Source organism: Anser cygnoides, chromosome 5, assembly GCF_040182565.1.
Source record: "Anser cygnoides isolate HZ-2024a breed goose chromosome 5, Taihu_goose_T2T_genome, whole genome shotgun sequence".
Classification (NCBI taxonomy): Eukaryota; Metazoa; Chordata; class Aves; order Anseriformes; family Anatidae; genus Anser; species Anser cygnoides.
The window spans coordinates 3,523,698-3,547,466 of NC_089877.1; the positions used below are offsets into that span (position 1 = coordinate 3,523,698).

Here is a 23,769-nt window from a genome sequence, read left to right on the forward strand (position 1 = left end):
TTGGGTAGTAAGCAGTAGGCACAGATAAATAAAGGATGACCCCGTCTGAGTATTCGGTGTACCGGTTTGGAAGCTCAGGTCCAGCTAAGCCCTCTTTGAACAAGTCATGCATTGTCCACTCCTTAATCAGCATGGACTGTGAACCTTCTGTAATGTAAATAATTAATTTTCAGGCTGTCAAAGAATGTTTTTAAGCACAAATTTTAAAATATTTAAACCTAGGCCTTCTGGTAATCCACCAGTTATTTACAGTGACTTCTATTTCTTGAGTAGATATATGCCTTTGTACTTGAACTATTCTACCAGGGAAAAAAAAAAAAAAAAAGAGCTAAGATCTATGTTTAGGCCATGTACGAGCTGTGTCCAATAGAAAGTCCTGTAGTTAGGACTGTTTCCTTTCCTCTCACCATGGGATGCAGGCTTTACAGCTAAGGCAGAATGGATCCTTTGGAGATGCGCATCTGGCCAAGTCCTTAGTGGAGTCTGGCTGCAGAGAAACAAACTCTACCCGAGGGAATTAATGGAGCAACAGCTGAAATCTAGCAGTGGGCAGTTTTGCTTAGTGGTGCAATGCTGCTGTAGCGACACTAGTTCCAGCCGTTCCCCTCTAACTTTTTTAATAGCAGCAAATGTAAACAATGTTTTATTTGAGCCTATAAAAGAAAAAACAAGTCATGATCCAGCTTCTCAATAGTTTCTTATCAGCAGAAAAAACATGGTGTGAAAACTTCCCTTTCTTTTGCAGGTTCAGACATCTTGATGAAGCTTTGCAAAATCAGAGAGCTATCCTGAAAAATGTCATAGCTAAAGTGGAAGAGAAAAAAAATGGAATTCAGGTTTCAGCTAAACAGATTGAAGACAGGTAATAGTTGTGTATTTTTCTCATGAAAGTGAATGACGAGTAACAGTGTTATTTTTCTTAAATAGAGTTTACTAGAGATAAAAGCTGATGCTATATATTTTTTTCTTGGAGGGTAGGAAATATGAATATTCCGGTGCCCAACCACCCTCTCATTGAAGAACCTTTCCCTAACCCCCAGCCTGACCTTCCCCTGTCCCAGCTCCATGTCATTCCCTCAGGCTCTGTTGCTGTCCCCAGAGAGCAGAGCTCAGTGCCTGCCCCTCCACTCCCCTCGTCAGGAAGCTGCAGGCCGCCATGAGGCCTCCCCTCAGTCTCCTCTGCTCTGGGCTGAACAAACCAAGGGACCTCAGCCACTCCTCATACGTCTTCCCCTCTAGACCCTTCACCATCTTCGTAGCCTTCCTTTGGACACTCTCTAGTAGTATTATGTCTGTCTTACGTTGTGGTGACCCAAATCAGCATTATCACATTTGAAGAGAGAAGTGTGGGAGAACTTAAAGGAAATGGTACAACTTTCACTGGAGTTCTTTGTCAATATTATGTAACAGATAACTACCAAGCACTGAATAAATGACATACCAGTTGGCTCATCAAGGGATATGTATCTCTTCCTCATAGGTTGCTTGAAGTAAAACACTTATACAAAAAAGTAGAAAATCAAATCAAAATGGCGAAGATGGTTTTGATAAATGAAATCAATAAACGAACAAACATCCTTCTTGAACAACTTGAAGTAAGGCTAGTTTCTTTCATACCTTGGGAAATTAAACTAAATTAAAATTAAATCCCAGTGCCAATGGAAGAATATAGATTGTGAATGTTATTGTCCCTTTGCTTGTTTTCAAATATTCTTTTTATTGCAGGATTTTATTTGAAATCAATGGTTGACAAAGATTAATGATGAAGTGGCAAAATGTTTGCTTATCGTGTTATTCACATTTTCTAATACAGTTGCAGAGAATATGTGTGCACATTTTGAGTAATTACAAAACAAGCCAGCTTTTGATTTTCATCTTTCATTTGTGAAAGATCTCTAGCACCACATTTAAAATGTTTTGAAAATGATCTTCTGGTCTACTTTCTGTAAAACAGCCTGCAGTTTTGACTCTTCAGTTTTTGCATGTCCAGTTGAAGAATATGTGATAGAAAAAATACCATGAGGAGGATGATATAGCCTCTGTCTTTGTGGTCCCTAAATCATGAATTGCTGGAGACTGGAAGACCATTCTGAGGAAACACTGTGTGCTTCCCCTCTGCTGACATTCGTTCTTAGGTCTCCTCTCTTGTGTATTGTAATAGACAAGAAAGAGATCCAGGTTCAAATTTGATCAAACGTTTACACCTTTCCTGTGTTACATTATTCTGCTAAACCATGGCCAGAATGCTGTAATTTATTCCTGAAGAAGTCATTGTTCGTCTTGAGTTAGATATATCTGTTGAACAGGATTTGCTTTCTCTCTCTGATTGGTGCTTTAAAGAGATTATAAATAAGAGTGTCTATGTGTAACGTAATTCCAATGATTGTATGCATTATGTGTGTCTGAAGGATGACAATTGTCTCCTACCTATTCTACATTATTAACAGAAAATCACAAGTGAAAGGAAGCAGAAATTGGAGCAGCAACTGCAGGGTGTTGTGGTTTTAAGCAGACAGGTTGAACATGTGCAGAACTTCATCAGTTGGGCAGTGTGCAGTAAAAACAGCATCCCATTTCTCTTCAGTAAAGAACTGGTAAGAGAAATACTTTCTCAATAAAGCGAAATTGTGCAGTACATGTGAGAACTGTTTTAAGGATTTAATGATTCTCAAATAAAACACTTTTAATGGTCTTATAACTGTTAATAAAATCATAATCCTTTGATATGTCACCAGATTGTATTTCAGATCCAGCGCTTGTTAGAGACAAATTGTAACACAGACATAGGCCCTCCACTGAAGATCAGATTTACTTGGGATCCATCCTACTGGACTAAACAGCTGTCCAATTTTGGTAAGAAAAGTCTAGTGTTCTATATTATGCAATTGCCCAAAGTTATACAAGACATACACAGACAATACAGTACTTTCCCTGAAGTGCTCTCTTCTTATTTGAATTCTAGTTTTGATCTTCCTGTCACAGCCCTAAAGTAATGCTATTGTGGCTGAAAACTTTTATGCTTTTCCCCTACTAAAAGACATCATTCTATATAAATATTACCCTATAAACATTGCCTATAAATGTAATCCGTAAATATCATCTTTGATAATCTTAGAAAATCATAATGTAAGAACACAACTACTAGTTTAATCAAAACCCTGTACAGGGCTAAGTGGATAAACTTTTAACTAAAATTATTTAAAATATAGCATCACCGTCTACTAAACAGCCTTGACTTTGCCGAATGTATTTGAATGCAGTTTTGTCCCAGGAAGCAGTAACTCTGCAACTAGAACACTGTGACTCTGGCAGTCCCATTAGGAGTATCCTGAGTGAAATGGATTACCTGCAGCGAGCCTTGTGCTATTTCCTCTGCCTTACCCAGGGACAGCTGGTCTCAGCTATGCTTACGCTCCTCAGAGTGCAATACTAACAGATACTCTTTTAATATCTCAGTGGCCCTGGGACCTGAACAATGCTTAAGATGCTTACTATTAATGGGCACAAAGATGGCTTTAAGCCTTTTTCTGTGTAATATTGACAATATTATTTATATAATGAATGCACATTCTTTCAGCTTGTTTCCCAGCAACTATAAATTTTCTAACTGCTGCGAGTTTTTACAGTAAATTCAGTTTGGTGGGTAGATCAATGTTATAAAGGGTTGGTTCTCATCCCATTTTAAGTTATTTAAAACTAAAAGGGGTAAAACAATAGCAAAGGTATTGCAGGGAATAATCTTCTCTTGGCTAAAAGCATGCATAAGATTAGTTCATAGGTCATTTTTATTTCTAGTTTTTATGATTCTCTCGTATATAACATCAATCTCTCTTATTTTGCTCACTTTCACCCTGAAAGCAGTCTTCTGTACCTGTGCTTGTGGATGAGAAAATGTGCTCAGAGTTTAGTAAAAAATGAAAGTATAAGCCATATTCATCAGTTAAAATAATGTAAGTTGAGGGTAATTTTTCAAAGCATTTGCTGGTATTTCAATCATGAGTTCCATGGACATTAGAGGGAGTTTAGTGTTATTTTAAACCACTGAAAAATCTTGAAAAATTTATGTTGGAGGTATATTGAAGGACTACTTGAATAGGATATGAGCCCTTTTACGTTTGAATTGAAGAAAAGCAAATGGCAGTCATTTACAATTTTTATTGCGTAAATTTGTGAAGATCTTAGGAGTGAGCAAGTTTACTGTTTTGTTTTGTTTTGCAGGAGGTTTCACTATGGAAGGTGGACACATTTCTCATTCAGATGTGCTACTCTATGGAAATGTGCAAGGATTACAGACATCCTTGTATCATGGACAGTATTCCCCAGCATCACAGCTGGAGCCTGTGAATAGCCAGCCACATCAGTTTCCACCTGCAGTTCAGTGTCCTATGCCCGTGTGTTGCTCATACTGCCTCAGTGTACCTCACCCAAACAAAGCTCAGCCTTCTCACCAAAACATAAACCGCCATCAAAATTTTCAACAACATCCCGAACTGCATCAGCAGCAGTTTCCTCTGCAGTACAGCATGCAGCAACGTGACAAAGAGCAAAGGGATGTTCCCCCACCTCTGAAGTTAACACAGTCTGGGCTGGAGCAACAGTCACGATCAGAGTCAGAGAATACATCAGGGAAGATGGGAAAGCATTTACCACCCCAGCAGCTGCAGCAGACTGCACCTCTGGGTTATGCTGTTGTATCACATGAGGCTCAGCAAGTTCACACAAGCCATCCACAGTCATTCCGCACGCAGACTGCTTTGCAAACATCAACTGTGCAAGTGCAGCTTGGCCATCTTCAGAAGATAAAGTCTAACCACTTGCAGCAGCCACCACAGCAGCAGCAGCTGCCTCCAGCGTCGCCACTGTCAGGTCAGAATGAGAACACCCACAAACAAGTCATCCAGCAGAGCTTGGACATAATGCACCACCAGTTTGAACTGGAGGAGATGAAAAAGGATCTGGAGCTTCTTCTCCAGGCCCAAGGACAGTCCAGCTTGCAGCTGAACCAAACCAAGCCAGCTCAGCATGTTCAACAGACCATAGTTGGTCAGATCAATTACATAGTGAGGCAGCCAGCCCCGGTTCAGCAGCATATCCAAGATGAATCTCTAGTAAGTTCTCTAAAAGTTCTTTCCTATTTCTTTTAGTCGATGTAAGCTCAGAAATGGGGAACACCTTTGAGATTTCAAGTAGATTGAACTTTGTTGTCTTTTTGTCTATGTTAGTAATCAGCAGAAGTTTCATGTTTCATAGAGATCTGTGCAAAATTTCCTGTAAAGTGCTGCATAAACAACCTGGATCCCAGATATCTGAATCTGTAAATAGACAAGGCAAGCAGCAGGTGGGAGAATAAAAGCATCATCATTCCCCCTTTGTGGGTAGGTAACCGAAGGACAGAAAAATTGAATAACTGACTTTACTTTTATAGCAAAGAAGGAATAAAACCTGTCTTCTGAATCCCAATCCAGAGTTTCTGCCTTTGCAAAAGGGACAATTGCTTGGTGGTGGGCATACAAACTCTGTAAGGAAGATAAGGTGGCACAATAAGGTGGCTTTAAGACTCATTCAAAACAGTTAGAATTGCCTTGGAAAGGTGGTTGAGATTTCCCATTCTGTAAGCTGTGTGGAGTTCCCACTCTGAATGACTCTCAGCGGCTTAGATTTAGGAGCAAAGAGCAGGTTTTGGGGATAGCTGTACATTTCAGTAGCTTTATTGATCTTTTTCCATGAATGTTTGAAATAGATAAATCTCTCTCTTTTCATTTTTCTCTCTAGCTGGATTTACTTTTAACATCTTTGCTTTAGAGTCCTTCCAGACTTTTCATATTGTGTATGCTGAGTTGATATGAATTTGCTACTTTTTTTTTAACTGAGATTTTGAAAACACTAATTCTTAATCTTGATTTGTAGGTCTGTGAGAGTTCCACTGAACTTGATGTCCAGAAGCCTGTAGTTCCTCTTGACAGAAGTGATATTCCCTCCCTGTCACAGTCATTAGATGAAGAAGCCAGGGCCAGCAGTCACTCCCCTGAATCAACATTGCAACAATCAGCTTACAACCCAGTGAGAAAGGTATAAAGAACTTTTTTAAAAAAAATAAATGTTTGGAAGAGAAAACATGTTTTCATAATATTGAGTACAATATGGCACTAGAATTTGCAATTAAGGTGAAAAAATAAAATACAGTAAAAGTTGACAAAATAGCTTGTAAATCTTAGAAGACAGTCATAGCCTAACCTCGTGTGCATCCCCCAGTAACATGTCTATGCACCGTACTGTATGTACACAGTTGGCAGATCAGCAGCTGTTCTATAACGTGGTTTAGTGGGTGACATTGGTAGTAGGGTGATGATCTTGGAGGTCTTTTCCAACCTTAATGATTCTATGATTCTATAAGCTAGTAGCGTTTAGATATGATTGGCATGACAGTTAAACATGAAATGGTGAATAAATAGAATATTTCTTCACTGTGTAAATTCTGTCCCGTTCCTATCTCCATGGATGTAACTATCAGGAATTGCTACTGCCACGCTAGTAGCACTTGAATTTGAAAAAGGAGTCAGGGATTCTGATGAAGTCCTGAAAAGCATCCTTCAAAATACTTGCAAGGAAATAACAACATTAATTGTTACTGAAAATGTGGTTCTGAAAGGGATATGATTCTGTTATACCCTCTTTGCTTGTACATAAGCATAAAAATCATAAATTTCTATATCTCTAGAATATTTTAGCACATACTACTGACCCTTCTGCTCACTGGTAATCCCCAACTATCGAAAAAATCAGCAAAAACAGGAGAACTCATCTTTATCAGTAGATTCTTGCTGACTCTGGGTACCACCTGTGCATTTGTGGCAGGCAAAAACTCTCTTTTTACCTTGTCTAAAATATCCCGAACATGTTCTGGTTGCTCAAAACTGTTTGTTACTTCTGTGCGTGACTCATGTTCTGTACCATGTAGAAGTCTTTCATGACTATTTTTTCTTGGAATTGATGCGTGGAATATTGTGGAAGAACTTGTCTTTCCTTACTAACCCAAAGAAAGAAGTTATTTTATACAGCTTTTGTGTGTAGCTTTGTTGATCCAAAATATTTATGATGCAACATTGCGGGAGATCCTTTTGGGAATTGTAGAGACAGAAAGGTAATGATTACTGAAGGTATGGAAGCAGCACGCAAATCAAATTTGGAAGCCACAATGAGATCTGCAATTGCTAACTTAATCCTGTAGATGTGATGACATTTCCGGATCAGGCTGGTGGGATCACAACATTACAATATGATGGTCTTTGGCTCTGAACTTTCACATGTGGAAACTGATCTCTCTCAACCTCTGAAGACAGAGCACAGGACTGAGGAAAGCTATGCAAATTTTCTGTGAAAGGCCTACCTTTACCTTAGGAAATGACTGAAAATATTAGATGTTTAAGGTGTAAGGAAGACCCTGAACATGAACACACATTTTTTTTTTGTAATGCAGGCACACCCTCAAAGTTATTTGTGAAAATAAATGGAAATGCTAAGCAATTAACTTTCAAAGGCTCTTTCTACATGCATGTTGAAGAAGCAATCCATGTCTTCTGTACGTGCAAAGGAAGGTTTCTTCCAACAGCTGAAGTGAAAAAAGTCAGAAAAAGGGAAGAAAATTGAAGCACATGTGCAAGAGAGAGTCTATTGTAGTCTGATGGGAAAAGGAGGTTCTTAAAAAAAAAAAAAAAAAGGAAGAAAGGCTTATTGTTTGCTGTACAAGTTGAGAAGGCAGCAAGAGGAAGAAAAAAATGGATTTTTTTCTAGTGGTACTGAGAAGTGCATGCTCTTGTGCAGAAATCACAGGTCTCTACAGTTTTTACTGGTTTCTTGGTATATCTGCAAGAAACGAGGACACTCAACAGCTTCAGTACCCCCCATATTTGTTTGCATATATCTTTTCTAATGAGCTGTTTGGGGTAAAGTCACAATATCCTGACAGCTCTGGCAATGGCTGATTAGAAATGATGAAGGAAAACAATAAGGAAAACTTGAAAAAACTTTTTCATGAATGCTGTTTAAAGGTGTCTGACTGCTTTTGTTAGAATAAACTAGAATAGTTTAAACTATAACTAGAATAAAGCTAGGTTTAAATGGGAGATTGGTTCTTATTTAAGAACAAGGGAATATGTCTATTTATTATCATCTCTGTTTCACCTATTTAAATGTTTCCACACTTGTCTTCGGACAAAAAAAAATCCATATAGGTGTCTATCCATTTATTTTAGTATGGCCTGTATTCAGAACATTTCATCTCTCATGTTCTTGGAGGACATGGAGAAATCTGAATGTGAAGTCAAATACTACACTTGGAAAATATAGTAGGGAAAATGGCTAAAGAAACCTTTTGCTACCAGGAGGAAAATTTCATTCTGTCTTTTGGAGAATAATCATTGTTGGACCTCTTGGCTTTGTTTTGCAGTTTTGCTGAACTCTGGCACCCTTCATTGTGTGCAGCATTCCTAGTGGAGCAGGTAATTCCCTGGCTGCTGAGATTCTTTCATTAAAGAGAAAGTGGTGTGAACCAGAATGTATCAAAACTCAGAATTAACTGATCAGTGATGTATATGCCAAGATCTGTCAAAAAATAAAATTTTCCATTAGTCCAGTGATTTTCTTTATTTTGGAGAGGTGAAAGGCTTGATTGCTTTTGTAAATAAACATATCTGTTTTAATTGTGAAACAAGCTTACAACATACATTTGGTATTACAGACTGATAACTATTGAATTGTCTGAATATGGGATCGTGTTTATGTTTGAAGTGATACAGAACAGATGCTATTAATAGCTTGGGATCACAACATTACTCAAATGGGGAAACCACAAGTGCGTTATTCAGATCATTCCAGACAAGTGCTAGTGCAGCCGTTACACCACAGTGCAAGGCACTCGTATGCCCTGAGCGCCTTTGATTTCAAAGACGCCTGTTAGAGTTGTTCCGATGTGTGTACTGTTTTCTGTCCCTCACAGTTAAAGCTGATTATTGATAAACAAAAGTAGAGAAGCAATGATGAAACACTTCATACACTTGTAAAATATCCTCAGATTTTATGTTTTAGCCTCTGTCAGGACAAAAATTAAATCCAGCTTTATTGAATGGACAGAATTTTGGCTTTCTAGTGGTATAAAGTAGGGATATCTAGTCAGTGTCTATCAGAAACATCGACAGCAAAGCTACTGCTGTCTTCAAGTTCAGACTAATTCTTGTCTGTGCTCACCTGGTCTGTACGCATGTGCATAGTCTAGTTAACCATGTAACTTCAGTTACATGCATGCTTGATTTTGCTTCTTTCACAGTTATTGGAACATTAAGGGTGATATTTTGTCAGCCTTTGTCTTCCTGTGTATTCCTCTAACTATTCTTTCTTTGTGAACGGAAGTTTTTGTGCAGAATAAATGTTTCTATGCTTAGACCATGGAGTGTTTCGTATAAATTTGAAGTATTACATGTAGTATAAATTTGGGTTTGAGTAGCACCTTTTAAGAATGCAACACTAGAAATGGAAGTTTTCTGTTTGTGCAAAATGGATACAATTTTCTCTTCATACTCTCCTTCATACTTCACTTGTATAGCTGGAACCCCTGTTTAGTATCATGGGGTCATTCTGTCTCTGTACCAGTCAAAAACCCAGACTCTCCAGTAAGAATGCCAGCAATACAGAGGACAAATCTCAGGATAATTTTTGTGATATTTGCTCTTTTCTTCTGGGCAACTATACCAAGCTTCAGCAAACAGGTTTTATGCAAGTCATTGAATTGCTATGTTGCCGTATGAAGGAATGAGTACTCAGTTAGATTAATAATTTTGTGGAGAGGGTTACCAACCTTCTACAGTGATATGGTCTGCCTGTTGCTTTTACGTAGTATGTTGTTGAGTTATTAATTTGCACACGGGACTGGAGAGATCATCTATTCTAAAGCACAGGCAAGAATAATAAGATTTTTTTTGGCCAAATTATGTTTTCAGGAGTAATAAAGGGCATATGGTCCTTGTTTTGCATATCTGTATCTAATTGTCATTGTGGCTGTGATGAGCAAGACGTCTAAAGGCTGTACCTAGCATTTGAGGAAACATCATAATTACTGTATATCTACAACAAAATTATAGTTTAAGGCTGAAGTACTGCTGCAACAGACTTTGTCATTGTTGCAGAGCTAGCTGGATCTCTCTTCTCCTTAGACTTTAAGTGCATCCCCTTTAGTTAGAACCAGGGCTTTTACTTCTGGGAGGGAGGATTCTTTATCTTGTTCTTCTGCTGGATTGGGTCCTGGGCTGTGGTACACTCTGTACCACACTTACTCATCCTAAAAACATAACAGGCTTTGGCACTCATGGTTCTGCCCTTTTGGACACTGCAATCATGACAGCATCTGTCAAACTAAGGTTTATGTTTCTCAGCAAACTTTGAGAGTTTCTTCCCTTCATTTCACCTTCTGCTTAAAATAAATCTGAATATGCCATACACATTATTTGTAAATTATTACTGAATAGCTGTATCTACTCAGATTCCTCCCAGCCATTTCCTTCTGAAGCTGTAAAGTGATTATTAGTCATTTCAGTGTCTTTGTTTTGTGAAAGCCATTCTGTGCTTTGGTCTTTTTATCTTTGGCCCTCTTTTCTATATTTTATTCTTTTGATATATCCCTTTTGAGACAGGATGACCAGAATTAGTATTCAAGATACAAGCACAAGTGAAACATATATAGTGCTCTAATGCTGATTTTTTTGCAAATTTCATTGTGATTCACAGTAAGTCCCAGCATCTTAGTTCAAGCACTCTGTTTGTCTCGAGCACCATAAAGTACCTGAAATGGGGAAATCCTAGAAAATATTCCATGCCTTCAAAGGAGTGCAACTGAGAGCATTCTGAGAGACTTCTGTTTTATTCCACTGGTGGCATTTCATAGGTGGCAGAGCTAACATAGTAGCAGTTCCCTGTGGAACCTCTCTCTGCCTCCCCCTGGGACTAGACGTGTGGGAACTACTTGGGCTTTGCTATGCCAATGTCACCAGTGCTGCAGGATTCTCAGAGAGAACAATCAATCTTAATTTGTTGTAGATGGCCTTCGTGGATATTTTGCCTGAACACATTTATCCTAAGCTTTATTAGGGACAACTCCTCCATCTTAGTGGCAAGTGCTTAACTAATATGTTTTGTTGTTGTTGTTCTTTTTCTTTCAAAAGCAATGTAAAATTTGTGATGGGGAGTCTTGGGGAGCAAGGTACAGGTTTACATTTTTACTAGATTTCCTTCAACATGCTACATTGTAACATTAGTAATTGAAAGTAATAATAATATAATACCAGACCCTTGGACTTTGAAACTGAGCTTGGGGGTAGGGTGAGTTTGTTGTTGCTGTGCTTTTTTTTATACCCCCCCCCCCCCAAATTATTAGTAATTTTAGGGAAATTATTAGGTGAAGGAAAGGGTGATAACAGACTCTGGAATTTAGAGTCCTGCAAATTCCGAAAGTATCAGAGTATTTTTTGACCTTTTTGATTTCGTGCTTACAGCGCAAATGTGTTCATGCTTAATGAAATTAGGTACATTTCCCAGAATGTTAATTTAACAAAATCTTTTGCTTTGACCTGGAAAAAAAGGATAAATAAAACATGATGCTGCTTGCTCCATACAATCTCTTCCTCCTTCCACTTTAAGCTAGCTCCAGTTTATTCAGACAAAATGTAAGGAAGCTTTGGATTCTTTTTCTCATAGAAAATGGGAAGAAAATCCTTTGGATTCTACTCTGAAATTGGAAAATATGAATAGGAAGCATGTGTAGACTGTGTTAACGGTGCTGCTGTGTGTGGTGAGTTAAACAACTGGATTGGAGTAGTACATTTGTTTAACCTCCTAGCATAATGAGCTGCCAGGGGGATTGCTCCACTTAATAGCAGCCGTTCATTACTCTGCAACCATTTGCAGCGTGTTATTTCTCTTATAGCAAAGAGAATTGGCGGTTCCTAGTTTTAGCTTTCTTTATCTGTGACACTTAATGTCAACAGCCTTGAGACTTTGCCAAAACAATCCTAACAAATCCTAATCCCAGTATTTCAAGGTAAGTATTTGCTTCTCAGAATTCTTCTGTATTAGTGCTGCATGTTTACACTGGACCTTTTAAAATGCAACAGTGATCAAAGAAATATTTGAACTGAACAATATGTTTATTTTTTGTTCTCTGAAGGCACTTTGCATGTTCTTTATTCTTACCTTTCACTACCATAGCTGTGGAATTTGTGGTAGAAGGCATTTTGGGGTGATGCTGCTGCTGCCATTATATTATAGGGATCATCAGACCAAAATTAATTATGAGACAATGAGAAATCCATTTCTAATGTCAGATATAGTTGGATGTACCAGACTGTACGTTAAAATGTCAAAAGTTTCAACATTAACCTACAGCTGAAGCCACCTCTACCCAAGAGCATAATTAATGCTTGTTGTTGTTCAAAGGGTGCAATGTAAAAGCAGTAGAGCTTTTATAAAACAGAGATCAATTCTTTAAAGGCATCCCATCTGCAAAAACTAGCTGAACTGTCAAGGGAAAAGAGAAATTTTTGCTAATGGCAAAAGAAATGATTATTTTAGGGAGTGAATTAATAGGCTATTAATGAGCCTTGTTCCCAGTGCATTGTTCACTTCACACTTGACAGCAGCTCCATGGATCAGAATGGAATGTGTCTGTTCTTAACTGTGAGTTTTAATATTTTGCAGTGAAAGATCATAATGTTGCTTCATCATTAAAAAAAACACAAAATTAACTTTTGCCCCAAGGGAAAGACAGATGGCAGCTTGATGGCCTCATTATTCTTTTTTCTTTTTAACACGGGTAAGGTTTTATGTTGGCTTATATAATCTAAAAAAAAAATCTCATAAGAAGCTGATGCTAGCTAGAAGAGTAAAAAAGATATAGCCATAAAATGCAATTGATTTTCACCTTTCTAAAAATGTTTGTTATAACAAAGTCTTACGTGTCTATGTATTTCTTTCTTCCTTCAGTAAGAGTAGACCCAGTGACTGCTCCCAGTAAGTAAGCTTGGCTCTCTGGAGCCAAGAGTAATCCTACCGTTGTCGTAGTAGGGCTAATGTTTCACCCACAGTGTATGCAGTTACATGTGGACAGGTCTACGAGGCCTCAGTACGTAATAGATGACGGTATGCTTTTGTAATACAAGTATAGGAAAACGTGCATTGATTGGAAGCAAGTAGCCTCGAGGTCTCCAGTTAGCTTGCTGCACAGCTTTGTGTGATGTTCTTACCATGTGTGTGCCTCAGCATGCCCATTTCCCCTGGAGCACACCATTAGGTAGTTCCTAGTGACTCAGACAAGAATTTGTGGATGCTTCACACCTTTGAGAACCTGACTAAATAAATATTTAATTACCTCAGAGGGAACTAATTAATGCTCACAATGGACTTAGAAATAAGGGGAAAAGGGATGTCTGATTACAGTCTATCTGTTCAGTTCAAGTAGGAATTCTGTTTCTTACTTGCTTATTTTCTGTAAGTGATACAAGATCAATTCAACCTGTCACAAGCAAATTATGACAGCAAATGAACATATCTGGTCGTTGTGTTCATCTTTAGGACGTGGGACCATAAACGCTGGATTCCATTCTGACCTACGTATATTCCTTTGGTTTGAAACCTAAGTGATCTTAGAAATGCTCTGTCAGATGGGGTGTAAGGAAAATGGTGCCTCCATCAATGCATTTCCTCATTTGTTGTTCTCTAGTTTTCAACTCGGATGTAAGGTAGGAAGAACATATTTGCCTAGTTTCCAGCTGGTTCCAATAATTTATTGTAGCCCAGAAAGCTTAGATTCAGGGATAGTAACCCCCAAAATGAGGAGAAAGATGTCTAATACCCTGGCTGCAGAGACCCAGTAATATCTGGGGTGCCTTCTAGATGGAAAGGACCCTCCAGGACTGCTAAAAAAACAAAAAGCTTTACTAGGGCACTCCATGGCACAAAGCCTCCCTAACTCTGCAGAAGAGCTGATGTCTTCGTCTCAAATGCAGGCTATTTTGTCTCATAGAATGTGGTGCTGGGTCTCACTGGTCACTGTTCAGGCAAAGCTCCTACTGCAGAATCTATTGCAAATTGAGGAAAAGGCAATTATATTACATCCTTAGACAAAAGTCAATGTCTGTGGCCAGAATGTTCTCTTAGCATATGGGTGACATGTATTGCATGCAGAGGGATTTGAGACTGATATCTTTGGCATTATGTAGGATTTACACAGGCACAACTGGACAGCTCAATCTAGACTACTGTTTTTACCACTGCCAGATTAAGATGGACAAAGTTATCAACATCAAAAATGGAGTGGCAGTTGAGAATTAAATTAATTAAATCTATAAAATGGGTCCTGTCTCAGATTCACTTCTAAGTCACAGGCCCCAGCAGAAAAATCAGTACAATGAAATTAAACTCTAATTCAGATGCAATCAACGCATTTCTTTTTGTCTTGATTTATATTATAATGAGTGCTACTTACTGTATTGTAGTCAAATGGAAAGGATTTATTCAGTCAATTACCATGGGTAATGAAACACCAATGAACTATGATGAAGTAAATGGAAAATTACATATCGAAATGACACAGATCTCTGTACTTCTTAAGGCTGCTTATATTTGCTTTATATGGATGCTAGCAGAGATGTGATTTCAGTTCAGTCACAAGTTCCTGGCTGTAAGGGAGCTTAAGGAAATCACTTAAATGGGGTGGATTTGTTTTGTTTTGCATAACAGTGTTTCTGTATTTCTAATGGTGACGAGTCACGAGATAGTAGCAAATTTATATTGCTAAAACTGTTACTTCAGAGTCTTTAGTAAATAGGCTTCTCCTTTTCTTTTGAAGCTAGACATGTACATCCTTTCCTTCTTAATACACAGAATATGCTTTTGGGGTTACACTATGATATTTAAATGGCAAGTGTCTTCAGTTTTAATGAAACAGACTCACTACCATAAAGTGTTTGGCATCATAAAGTAACAATAGTTTCATCTGTTTATGTCAGATCTTAATCTTATTTTTTCTAAAACTTCATCCTGAGTAAAATGATCTGATGATTGCTGAATAAGATGATAAAATTTGTGGTCTGAATCTTATTCCTCATGGAATGGCTTAATGGAAATTAGTAGGGTTGATATTAAAGATAAATTTAATACAGTGTTCTACCTGCTTAAGTTTCCCATTCATTGTAGGAAGTTAAAAATCAGGATCCCTGGGAGTGATCAAAGGATGACGGCTTTTCTAAATCACAGAAGAGTAACATGGGCGTCTCCTTTTCCAGTTTTCACTTTTAATGATGGAAACTGTAAAGCTTCTGGAAATGGTGTCCGATTACAATAGATACTCTCATGACCTTGTGACTCAACTGCTACATTACCTACAGCTGAAACAGCATCTCATCCATTACAGAAATAACAGCAACATTTTGCTGCCAGAAAACTGATTAACATACTGTTTTTATTTCTTTTCCCAGCGTTCAGCATCATTAAGCATTGTGGGCTTTTCAAACGATTTAGAAATGGAACTACCTTCAACAAGGTTATCTAGGTCAGCTGATCCACAGATACAAGGTGTGGCCGCTGTAGCACTTGGTTCATCCCCGAACACCCATTGTGACTGTGATACTCCACCAGAACCAGTACCCAGCTACAGCTTAGTACGGGGCAGAGCTCCAGGTGACCTGAGCCCTGGCCTTGCACCAGGTGATGCACTCCAGAGCAGCGCTAAGTGCAAGGTAGGAATCACTCAAACTTCTCTACTGAAAAGGAATCCATTTTCATTGGCAGCACACATTATTGTTAGTCAGTTAAAAGCACCTGTTTCAGTTAAGTACAGTTTTGCTTCAAGCTTCAATCAGTCTTCAAGCTGGTACTTGAAGACTGATTACAAATTGTTTGCTTAAGGTGGAAACAAAGAAAATTAATTATAAAATTTGATATTTTTTTCCCCTGAAGCTGGAAAATGAAGACTTGAATACTGTGGATCATCCTCTAGAAAACAGCATGGCCTCTGATGGGCAAGATGTAGTAAATGAATTAAGTCTTTCTATGCAAAAAGTGCTGGAAGAACCTATTAATCTTTCGGTCAAAAAATCTCAGCGTTGTAATTCTCCTTCTGAAGTGCTCAGCAAAAATTCTTCCCTGCCTGTGAATGACAGAATGAGACAACTTAGAAATGAAGAAGGTACCAGGCTTTTCATTGTTTCATTTAGGTTTGGGAGTTTTTTCTTATCACTGTGCATTACAAGCATTACAAAACAGTATGCGTTTTAATGTACTTTCATAAATGTGTTTTTCCATCAAACTTCAAATATTATCAAGTACTTAATCCAATGGAAAAGCGTGCTTGATTTCATTTGTGAAGAAAAACTTGGAAATTATATGCCTTGAATTTGTAATATCCTTCATCTCTGAACAAGAAATGAGTGTGTCTATGTGAAGTACCTGGAGTTTTAGTTCTCTTAAAAGCACTTCCTGTTAATGAGACCTGTCGTTATGACTATTGAAGAGCTGGTTTTAAGAGTCCAAATTCAATTGAGGAAAAAAAAAAACTTCCAAAATATAATGTGCTTTCTGCTAAGTCCTTCACATCAGTCATATAGCAAAATTTTGTAAGGTTAATATATTGCACAGTATGTGCTTTTGCTTGGCTCTTCTACTGTGGAACATTCCCTTCAGCCAAGGCCTATTTCTTCAGTCTTAATGGAGAATTAGACCTTACTTAACTCTTTTCATGGGCAAATTGCCAGCATCCTTGTGCTATACTGTAAAGCCTCATTCCTGCAAACTCTAAAAGTCAATGGGACTATTCATGCAAGCAAGGGATTTCAGGATCAAGCTGTTATTCTGTGACTTATGCCAATATTTGGCTGCTTTTCTCTGTAAAAGATGAATTAATATTTCTATCTTCATGCTGTATTTTTATACAGAGAATTCTAATTAGTACAAAGAAGGCCTAGTTCAGTGAGCCAAGGAAATGTATTTGTCTTCTCTTATATGTACTATGCCAAACTGTGACAATTATGCCACAATCAGCTGTAAGCTGGAAGTAGTAAGGATCAGCTGCACCCCTAAAAAGTTGTGCCTCAGTCAGGTTAAGTCACTTTGAGACGAGCAGTTTTGTAGTATTTGGTTTGGGTTGTGTGACACTATACACAGAAAACAGTCCCAGCATGCAGAATCACGCGATCCATAACAGACACTACAAATTTGCTCTGAGCAGGGATGGGAAGACTGGAGCATTGACTTCAATGCTGCTCCCTTTCCACAAGGAAGGATCAGTAGTGAGTAATTCCCATCCTGCTCTCTGTCTGAAGAAGTGCAGCGAAGGGAGACCTAAGGAGATGTCGTCATGGTGTGCAGCATGCATCAGTGAGAGATTCTCTGTTGCAGAGGTAGCATATCTTTGCTAGAGGCTCTCTGTAGGACTAACTGGCTTCAGCAGTGCTGTGCTGCCAAAATCCACTCCTTTTGGTGTGCATGTCCAGTGGCTTATCCTTTTTTTAATATCAAATCTAAACATTGCAGCTTAATTTAGAGCAAAACACTTCTTATCCTAATCCCTAAGGGATGTGGTAAAATTGTACATCGTTTCATCATTTTTCTTCATACAGCCTCTTTTCTTCTTATCATGGTTTGCACAGATCCTCCCACCCCTTTCCTAGACTAAACAAATCTGATGATTTCAGGCTCTCCTCATGGCTCAGTTGCTTTTTTTTTTTTTTTTTAAACCGCCTCATTCCTTCTGTGGTATTCTGGGCTCTCTGCAATTAGAGTACTGCCCACAGCTGAATACAGTGTTGCAGCAGAGGCCTGTGGGGTGCTGAGCAGCGCAGGGTATCGGCTTCCTGTGTTTTACATTCCTCACTACTGGTAATACACTGCAGGATGGCATTTGCCTTCTTTTGCAGCAGCATTACATGATTGACTTGCATGTAGTGAATGGTATAGCATTAACCTTTAGTTCCTTCTACAGAGCAGTTCCCTAGTCAAGTTAATTTCCTTTGTGATTTCATTCCTCTGATCCTTCCTTCATAAGCATAGGACTTGGAGTTGTCTCAATTCAGTTATGCTGATTTAGATTTTTTTTTTTTTAATGTATTAAGATAATTTTTGGATTGTCAACATTCTCCAAAGTGCTTGCAACCCCTCTCGGTTGGTGTATTCCACATTTTTTATAAGTACTCTTACTTCATGAACCAAGTTACTGATGGAAATGTTGAATAATGTTAGGACCCCAGCACCACTGGAACATCCTCTGGTTTGACAGTGTACAAGAGCTACTCCTTCAGCTAAGTGTGCAGTCACACCTTAGTAATTCTGTCCAGAGCCTTGACTGCCAACCTTCACCTGAGCAACAGTCACAGGCAAATAACGCATTGGAGTGACATGACATACACCTTTCCTTGTTAGTCTTGATTGTTTTGTGTTTCCTATGACTGGGAACAACAAGAGAATATCTTAGAGGCACATTGCTCTTAAGCAATGGGCTAGGGACCATTGGCCTGCGCTAGATTATCTAAAAAATTATGTTTCGATGGCGCTTACTTGTCTCCAGATAGACATGATATTTGGTTTATTTTCTTGTTAGTATTATCTATGTCAAAATAATTCCTAACGAAGTATGGAGGTTGTCAGTGGACTGATGTTTACAGGGGCATCTGTTGGAGCATTCATCTCTACCTCCCCCATTCCATCTCTCCGAAGCTGCTTTGTTACTGGTGTCTAATATCAGTCAAGAGCTACAGTTACGAACATGCTTATGTAATAGAAAATTTTGAATTGACATGTTTATATGTTACATGTTTTGGAGGGTATAAAGGAATCCTATAGGATAGCTTTTGTCCCTAAGAGACAGATGGGAGGCATGATTTCTTTTCTGTTTCCAGTAACTAGAATTATCCAGGAGCTTCTAAGCATGGAACAGGAGACTGCAAAGACTTACTGAGGTCTGAATGCTTGAGGCTCAGGAGGTCTGTTGTTGTCAAGTGAAAAATGTATGGCAAAGAGTATTACTTACATTGTTCCCTGTACATGGATGAATGTGTCATGTCTGTGTATGTCTGTAATACCATACGAACGTAACCATTTCCACAAAATATTTGGGAAAGGCTCCTCATATTCAATACAGAAACTGTGGTTGAAAGCAAAGAGAGAGAGAAAGACTGTATCCCAGAATAGAAAACAGCACACACATTTGATATACATATAGATGAAATGATTCCATAATTCACTTATGATATCATATTAAACACCAGTCAGAAGTACATGAATATTGAAGTACTTTCTACACTAATCTGACTCTGATATTATAAATATTTTATTCATTTTCTTATCTTCTGTTCCAGATTCCAGTAACTGTGAAAAGGAACATTTAGAAATGGATATGAAAAGCAATCAGGATGTCAGGTAACAGTCTTTTTTATAGAAAAGCACTGGCCATGAAATTTTATGCGTGTGTTTAGAAAATTTCTCATACTCATTAATGGAAAACTTGTTTTAAAAAGAATGCAAGATTCCTTATAGATAATAATTCTGAAAGTTATGAAGTATTTTCTTAAACTTGAAAACAATTTAAAACAAGTGGTGAGTTCATGCATTTCTGTTCTCTTGTGATTTTTCAGAATGTTTAAATATTTGCACTTATCTCATTTGAACAACTATGAGCTGTTTAGCCCCAATTAAACCTAAATATATATATATATATACATATATAATGGTAACAGGGTTAACATTATCTTGAATTTCATAAAATTTTGTGGTTTTTTGCTATTGCTGTGATAAGATTTTAAAATAAAGTTGAGTGATATGCTGTATTCTTATTTAAAGCCAGCCACACCGAAAAGCATCAAACCAGGCTTGAATTGAGATGATTAAAACCAATACATTTGAGGATAGTCAGGGAAAGATTTTAGGACAGAAGTTAATAATGCATTTGCACACACCGTTAAATGAATATTCTTGTATTCCAATTTCTTAAAGAATCGACATGTGAAAAGCTTTTCAGATTTTAGCCAGCAGAGTCACAAAGGAAAACGAGAACAAACAATTGTACATGGAAAATGTTGAAACTGAGTAGGGAGGAGAATTTTGTGGAATATGACTTAATTTAACCATGTTTCATTTTAATAGTAGATCTGGCCCTAGAGAGCTGAAGATCCCTTATGTGAGACTGGAACGTCTGAAGATACATGCATCAGAATCCGGGGAGCTCCCAGTTTTTAAGCTCCAGCCACAGGAGAGTGAGCAGGAGGGCAGTTTCCTCTTGATAATTGAATGTGGGACCCAGTCTTCAAGCATGGCTATAAGAGTGAGTGAAATTTGTTTGAAGTTTTACCTGCTTTCTCATTTTTATTTCTCTGGCTTATATTCATAGTGACTGAAAGTTATTATAAACTAAACAGGTCTGTTTATAAGTACTCTTATAATTCATTTCACCCTCATACACTTCTGTGATGGGCTGAAGTAAGAGGATGCAGCTTTTGTTTGCTGCACAGCTCCCTGTTACTTCCATTTCTGAGAAGTCTGTTTCATCAGATAGCTGTAGTGTTTTTGTGTTCTAACAGTCTGGATTGCCTGTCTAGTCACAAATATAGGAAAATAATTTAAAACTAACCTAAATGCATATTCAGGCATGGCATCTTTGGATGATAGGAACCAATTCCAGAAATTACAGTGTTACAGATTTTTAAAAAGCTTAATATTCTATCACTTCACCAAAGTCTTAAATGTGAATTTCTTGTCACAGAAGAAAATTGGAATTTCTGTTGGGAAGAAAAAAAATGTCCTCTCTTTTTTTTTTCTTGAGCTGTTTCCCGTAAAACTTGCATCTTGCAGAGGTGCTGCATACAGTTACCATAAAGAGCATATAAGCTTGTTTCTGTGACACGAAATCTATGCAACTCTATCTGTGTTATGATACTGTGGTATGTGGAGGAAGTGGCTTGACCAAGATGACCTGGCCAACCAGTGTCAGATTCTGAGCTGAGCATAAGCCTGCTAAAACTCAGTGCCCTCTCCAGTAGGGTTCACTGTAGAGAAGCTATGTTTTTCTGCAGGTAAGTACTGCTGTTATATGCTTAGATATGAAAATGATGACTGTGTGATCCCAGATTTTTCTTCCTTTAAGATAAATAAAGATAGTCCACCTGAAGGACTGAAATGCAAAGAGGAGAACACGGAAGACAGAAAATTTATTACAACCCAGGCTGCAGGACAGATACAATCTCCTCCTGTAGGTACTCTACCTTCTGATCAGAAGCTCAGTAATGGTACCTCCATCACGATGAAAAAATCTCCAGTCACTCAGGAAGTCGATACAATTGAGAATGAAGATTTCTGTGCTGTGTGTCTTAATGGAGGAGAACTGTTGTGTTGTGATCACTGCCCCAAGGTCTTCCATCTCTCCTGCCATGTTCCAGCTCTGCTCAGCTTTCCAGTGTATGTATGACATTTCACTAATGTGCTCCATTTCTGCTTACTGCCTTGGGGTAGAATATTTCCTCAGAGATGTAAATGTCAGCCTAACACAAGGGCAAGGACTGCATCTCTACTTACCTTTTTTGTTATTTTCTTACAAAGGAAAGAATTGTCTTACTTTCATCTAGTTTCAAGTATGTATTAACAACAATCATTTCCATGCTTTTACTGCAGTTAGCTGGCCAGTACAACAAAGGAAGTGGCAGACCTAAGCTTTAAAATCATTCTTACAACTTTCTGGAGAAAAAGTAAAATTCTAACTCTCATGTAACGTTGGTGGTATAGATGTCAACTCTTTCCTGCAAGAACAGTGACTTGCACAAGTACAGGGGCAATCAGTGAGCTCGACAGTAAAAAAAAAAAAAAAATAATAAAAAAAAATATATATATAATAATAATGTTCAGTTTTCCAGACAGGTCTGGGGGAAATTTAGGACTACTGAGGCTTTTGTTGGCAGCGTTTAGGACATGGGTTTCCTAAGACATATAGTCTCATATAGCAACTTGTCACAGACAAATTTTATGTGACAAAGATCCAGAGTTAGGTATGTGTCCACATAGCAAACTTAAGAAGTGGGACTGTGTGAAAAATGTGCATTATTGGTGTTGTATAATTCTGAATTCAGTTATAAGTTTTTCAGTTATAGGTGGGACCAAAGACTTCATTTGTGCCAAGGCCAAATAACTGTCTCAGCTGACCAAAATACCTTCTGGGATACTAGTTTGGAGGTTCTGGCTTGTTCTTTCTGTTAAGAAAGCAGAAAGTTCCATGGTTTGGCTTTTCCTTCTTTTCTCTACGAGCTAAGTCATTATTAACCTTTTGTTTTAAAACACTGTGAAAAAATAGTTTTCCTTATACAATAAACTTCCTAAGCAATTAAATTCTAATTAAATTAAATTCTAATGAAGTAAGTTAGTTCCTCTAACTAAACCTCTGTATTGATAGGTCTGTAATATACCATTGTCTTTGAGGTCCTGATGTTGCACAAGTTCCATCACCATTCTCATGAAATTCTTCAAGGGGGTTCTGAAAATAGATAGGAAGGGCAGTTATGCTCATGCAGAACTATGTCTGTTTGGTTTGGGATCCTATGTACTAGCACGCATTATGACTTTTGTGATAATGTTAATTTATTTGATAATTGATATATTATCTAATGGAGCTGCTTTTTTTTTCTTGTGACCCTACTGTTGGCTGTATTTCCTTTCCTTAATATATATATATATATATATATATATTTAAACAGAACTTGAGTCAGTATAGCTGCACGCTTTGCTGCTATGTAATTTCAAACACTTAATATTTTGTGTTTCTCTTTTTCTGTAAACAAGAAAGTGTAATAAGTAGAATGTGGAATTACTACGCTTCTAATTATATTTAAATCTCTTGAAGAACATCTAATAGAATGGGCTTAAGATTGCGTACAGTTGTAATACAAGTTAAGAATGAGAACTGAATTTCTGAAGTTTGTTATTTGACAAGGTAGCTCACCAAATTTCACACAATTTTGTTTGTTTGTTTGTTTTGCAGGGGCGAATGGGTGTGTACACTTTGCCGTAATCCAGTGAAGCCAGAGGTAGAATATGACTGTGAAAACACACGCTACGGCCACAGTTACAATGCACAGTATGGCCTTGATGATTATGATCAGAAGGTGGGAATAACTATATACTGTTACTCTGTAGGAAAGGAAATATGATCTCAGCATGAGACTTTGCCTCTTCATTGGAAAGTTGACTATTTTGCCTTGATTCCTTCTAGAATGTTTCAGAGGACAGTAAATACACCAAAAGTGGCGTTAATATTCAGTTATATCATTCTATTCTTTCTAGAAAGTTGCTGTTTAATTTAAAATGAACGTTATGCTATAGAAAAGTGAAACTGGCAGATCTGGAATTCTCTTCTGCTTTGAACAGAGAAGTTGTACTCAGCAGCAGAGCAACCTTCCCTGTGTCAACTTTGCTTGGCACTCTGCCACTTAATCTCTCTTCTTCAAGACTTGGCACCCTCTCAGCCGTCTGTTTAGGCCAGTTGTAATGATATTTGCTGATGTGGATGCTTTCTGACTCTCAGTTGGATTGCCATCATCTTATTGTCTTCATATGGACCATTGATCCCCTTTAGGATGACATCTAGGCCCTGTTAACCCAGCCTAGATGGAAGTTAATCCTTTTACATCCCCATTACCAGTTTCCTCTACCAAATCTCTTATGAAAAATACCTTTTCTTAAGTCTGATTGGTAACA

The 23,769-nt window shown here is 37.9% G+C and overlaps 1 protein-coding gene across 15 annotated transcripts in view; it reads left to right on the plus strand.

The window, feature by feature from the left end:
* TRIM66 (tripartite motif containing 66) overlaps positions 1-23,769 on the plus strand; it is a 51,752-nt gene that overhangs the window by 21,377 nt on the left and 6,606 nt on the right. For 13 of the 15 annotated variants that reach the window (XM_048069978.2, XM_048069975.2, XM_048069977.2 and 10 more), the window contains 12 exons: positions 746-862; positions 1,481-1,595; positions 2,448-2,594; positions 2,736-2,853; positions 4,219-5,108; positions 5,908-6,069; positions 15,519-15,779; positions 16,000-16,228; positions 19,392-19,452; positions 20,176-20,353; positions 21,173-21,483; positions 23,054-23,177. In XM_048069978.2, the coding sequence (XP_047925935.2) occupies positions 746-862; positions 1,481-1,595; positions 2,448-2,594; positions 2,736-2,853; positions 4,219-5,108; positions 5,908-6,069; positions 15,519-15,779; positions 16,000-16,228; positions 19,392-19,452; positions 20,176-20,353; positions 21,173-21,483; positions 23,054-23,177 (2,713 nt within the window). The remainder of the gene's footprint in view (positions 1-745; positions 863-1,480; positions 1,596-2,447; positions 2,595-2,735; positions 2,854-4,218; positions 5,109-5,907; positions 6,070-15,518; positions 15,780-15,999; positions 16,229-19,391; positions 19,453-20,175; positions 20,354-21,172; positions 21,484-23,053; positions 23,178-23,769) is intronic. The other 2 variants (XM_048069972.2, XM_048069974.2) reach the window with 2 other exon arrangements.